The following is a 4,517-nucleotide window of genomic DNA, read 5'->3' on the forward strand; positions in this document are numbered from 1 at the left end:
AAAGTCTGATTGGCCAGGTGCAACTTAAGCCTGTGCTTTATGACTCAAGACTTCCTGCCAAGCAGAGAGCAAAGAAATTAAAAGCTGATTTATGGAAATTAATAAGTAATAGTTTTGGAGGTAGTGTATTTTAAAATATATGTATTATTTTATGTATTAAGATGTATCATATTAAAACATAAAATACAGATATTTTAAAATATATTTTCTTATTTTCCAGGAGGTGATTTTACACCTGTAAATGCTTCTAGGCGCTGGGCATATCTAAGAGGATGTTATTGTAAAACTCGAAATAAACTAATGAAAAAGAAGGCAGCTTTTGAAAGAAGTGAAGCTGCAGCTAATGATGATTTAAAGTCATCTTTTAGATACTATGAGACAATGAGTTTTTTGAATGAACCTTTAACATACAAGTCGTACGTATATGTATATATCTACACACGCACGCGTACATGTAACATTTATTCCAAAACATTTTATTTTAAATATGAATTTAAACAATATCTTTTTAAACTTTTTGTTTTTTAGAACAATATCATCATTGAAGTTAAAGAGAAAGAATGCAAACAGTACATCAAATAAAGAAAATATGGAATTCAATTCACAACAGACACTTGTTCACGACAGTATTTCTAAAGAGAGATTTGTTCGACCAATTTCAGCATTAAGTAATATCTCAGATACAATAAATACTGTTGCTTCAGGATTTTCCAGTAACGATAGCAGGCGGTCGTGTGTTTCTCCAATATCACAGTCTGCAATCATGCCAGAAGTTTCTCCATCTCCATCTCGATCTATAATCTCCACTGTTTCATCACAAGCACGATCGAATACGTCAACACCATATGGTATTACTCAAATGCAATTCTCTCCGAGTGAAAAATCTTGTACAGGAGCACAATCCCAATTACAACGTGTGTTTCAACAAAGGCCTGCAAACAATGTATTAATACAACGAGAGGTACAAAGTGCTTGTAGAACATTATTTCCATCATCTTTAAATAATCGTACTCAAAATCTACCTTCACAAGGGCAATCAAGTAGTTCCAATAGTAAATACCTTTATTTTGTAACATACTCTAAACTTGTATTATTTGTAATAAAACATTGTTTATTAACAGAGAAAAGAACTGCCAATGTAGAAAAGGAAATAATGAAACATATAAAAACAGAGCCCAAAAAGATGGATGAAATAGATAGTTTTGCAATGAGGTTAGCTGCTGGAATGAGACGACTTTCTTATAAAGCTAGAGCAAGAGTAGAAATAGATTTTTTGAAACGTTTACAACAAGAAGAAGATTTACAAGATATTAATGCCTAATTCCTTTATTTTAAACCATCAGCAATATTATTAATAAATAATTTAATGCCAAAATTAAATGCCAAACTAAGTGGAGATAGGCTAAATAAATAGAAAGCTATAACTATAAGATTTTTCGTTGTATTACAAACTAATTTAAGAGTTTAATGTTACAAATACATATATGGTTATTGAATATTATATTAAAATGCACTTTATTATGTAATAAGCACATATTTAAACTTAAGTATGACAAACATGTATTTGTTATAATGTACAATTTATTCGTGTTACAATTATTAAAAAATTTAAATAAACTGTTCTTTGTATAAATTAAGCTTAAAAATTATTTTGCAATGCTCTCTCCCATTGTTGTTCAATAACACCAGTTGTATTAAAATATTGCTTAAATGCATCTCTTATCCCAGTAGCATTATTTATATTTACATATTGAACATGCAGATCATGAAGTGCATGTGCAGGTGCATCTCTTTCTGCTGGAAGAAATTGGGAATATTGCCTCTCTTGAAGTGATCGAGTTATATCTTTAGCCATTAGAAAATTATGCAAGCATACTGTTGCTTGAACAACTTTAACAGAAGTAGTAACTGAGGTTTCCATGGGTTTACGATAAACTCTCCACCGTGCTGCTAACACTCCAAAAGAACATTCAACATTTCTTCTGGCTCTACAATGTCTGTAGTTGTACACTTTTTCAGAAAGATCTAAATCATTTCTTCTAGAATATGGTCTCATCATGTAGTTAGTAAGAGCGAATGCTTCATCTCCAACTAGCACATAAGGTAAATTTGGACCATTTTCTTCTAATTGTCTTGATGGAGGCAAACTGACTTCATTATTGTTTAGACTGATACCAAGATCGCTGTGCATAAAAATTCCTCCATGACTACGTCTTCCTTCTGCTCCTATGTCTACTACAGTAAATAATCCATTTGCATCTGTTATGGCAAGCAATACAATACTGTGTTGACCTTTATAATTATAATAGATAGAACCACTCTTATATGGTGCCTGTAAATAATATTTTTGTTTATTTTTTTCATAATAATTTGTTATACAGTATATGTATATAGTTAGTCATTTTTAAATTCATAAATACCTGTAAGACAACGTGTTTACCGTCTATAGACCCAATGCAATTAGGAAAGTCCCACAAATCTTCATAATCACATGCTTTCTGATACCACAACTGTTCTGTTGGTTCTGGAAAAACTATTTCAGCCAGAACATCCCAAATAACTTGACAAGTTTCTGATACAATTTTAGATATTGTATTTGGTGCTACTCGAAAAGCATAACTAAGAGACTGAAAGCTATCACCTGTAGTTAAATAGCAAATGCAGATTTCAAAACGAGTTCTAGATGGTATCCCAGCAAACGCAAAAGGATTAAAAGATATTAAAATTTTTTAATACCTTTAAATCTCTTTTTTGGCGGAATTAGATGAAATTAGATGGGATTCGAAATGAGATGGTCCAATCCCATGGAATCCAAAAAAAGAAATTTTTAATTCCATCCAATCCTATGGAATCCGTAAAGGTTATGGAATTGCATGGCATTAGATATGGTTTAGGAAACGTCTCGCGCCTCCGTTGGGCAACCAAGCGCCGTTGTTCGTCGGTGAGCTTTTGTGTATGCCTATAAGGGCATTACACGCACTACTGCCGACGGGCAATTAGCCCGAAAATGAGATTTGTAAGATCTGTCAGGCACCGTAGGGGGTCCCTTTACATAGCGGTCGAGACGAAACTTTGAACTCGAGAAGATGCCTCGGCGATGCGACGCCTAGCGGCGTCGACGCGAATTGCCGGTAATGCAGATACCGCGCGGGCGTGTACTATTGTTGGCGCGTACCGCCACAGAGTTCAACACGGACACTTTTTAATCCCTATCCTGGCATTCAGTGGTATAATATTTTTGTGTCGGAATTGGATGGGATTCAAAAAAGACAAATTCTTTCCAAAATAAGGAATTCCATGATATTGAAACTATTTCAATCCCTTTTTTGGACAGAATGGAATTCGGAAAGTCCTTAATTGAATTCCTGGCAATCTTGTTTTAATTCTTTTCAATCTTTTTTTGTTTGCTGGAATGGGAGTCCTCACCACAGTCTGTTTTGTAATGTGTGGTTTAATAAGAGTAAATAATTCATTTAAACTTTGCAAATGCATACGGAAAAAATCAAAATATTTTTCTTCATCACGATGCATCATTTCAATAATTAAGTTATTGCTAAACCCTTGTAATAATCTCATTTCTTCTGTAAATATGGGTCTTACCCAGAATCTTCATTTAACAAGTTCTTTTCTTTTTAGTAAAAGATAAAGGCAGTACATCTTGTTAATTTGTTCATAATTTATTTCAGATTGCCAAGGTGTTTGTGGCATTTGTTGCAACTGTCTGCATTTTTGCAGTATTAGCATCAAATAAACTTTTGATCTCATTATGAATTATTCACGTACCAAACAATGGTAATTGACACTATTATTACAGAATATTTATAGAATAAATAAAAATTTTTTTTAATTTAAATTTTCAATCAATATAATTTTGCGTACCTTTCCGTTTCTATTTTTCGATTTCTAGCGTCCCATAAAGCAGCTTTTTCAACAAGGAATGGTACTCTAACCTCTTTCTTTAACTAATTTTTCTTCATAGAACCGAAAAATTAGTAATTTCGAGTGTAGTTGTTATACAAATGTTTAATAATAATTATTTTCTTTATATAAATAATACATTTTATTACTTTTTACCTTTAAATAGCATTTCCCATTTTAACAAGTTCTGATTTTTCTTCAATTTTCCTATTTTTTAGCGTGCATGGGACGCCTGAAGTTAAAAAAAAGTAACGGAATAAGCAGACGACGCGCTGTGCAGCTGCGCATGCCCTATTTCCATTTTGCGGTTCCCTTTTTGTCGTTTCCGATTTTTGTGCATGGAACTGTACTCTTAAGTTATATTATAAGCTGCGTCTGTTATGTTAGCGATAACACTCATATTCTTTTATGTTACAAATGTGCTGTGTTTTATTCTTGCCCTTTAGCCTTGCTTGGGCATAAATACATATCAATCAATCTCTCTCTCTCTCTCTCTCTCTCTCTCTCTCTCTCTCTCTCTCTCTCTCTCTCTCTCTCTCTCTCTCTCTCTCTCTCTCTCTCTCTCTCTCTCTCTCTCTCTCTCTCTCTCTCTCTCTCTC

The 4,517-nt window shown here is 33.2% G+C and overlaps 2 protein-coding genes across 2 annotated transcripts; one reads left to right on the top strand and one right to left on the bottom strand.

The window, feature by feature from the left end:
- Positions 1-220: 220 nt before the first annotated feature.
- On the top strand, positions 221-1,321 carry LOC112464090 (the record flags this gene model as incomplete). Its single annotated transcript, XM_025030883.1, has 4 exons — positions 221-416; positions 529-626; positions 705-1,052; positions 1,122-1,321. Coding segments are annotated over 4 exons (842 nt in total), but the record flags the coding sequence as incomplete, so codon positions are not given.
- Positions 1,322-1,639: 318 nt separating this feature from the next.
- Positions 1,640-3,534, bottom strand: LOC112464089 (protein ALP1-like). Its single transcript, XM_025030881.1, has 3 exons — positions 3,404-3,534; positions 2,421-2,679; positions 1,640-2,332 (listed from the first exon to the last, which is right to left on the bottom strand). The coding sequence occupies exons 1-3, from the start codon at positions 3,532-3,534 to the stop codon at positions 1,640-1,642; spliced, it is 1,083 nt and encodes a 360-aa protein (XP_024886649.1).
- Positions 3,535-4,517: the final 983 nt, after the last annotated feature.

This window comes from Temnothorax curvispinosus, unplaced genomic scaffold (genome assembly GCF_003070985.1).
Source record: "Temnothorax curvispinosus isolate PA1 unplaced genomic scaffold, ASM307098v1 QBEX01013886.1, whole genome shotgun sequence".
Lineage (NCBI taxonomy): Eukaryota > Metazoa > Arthropoda > Insecta > Hymenoptera > Formicidae > Temnothorax > Temnothorax curvispinosus.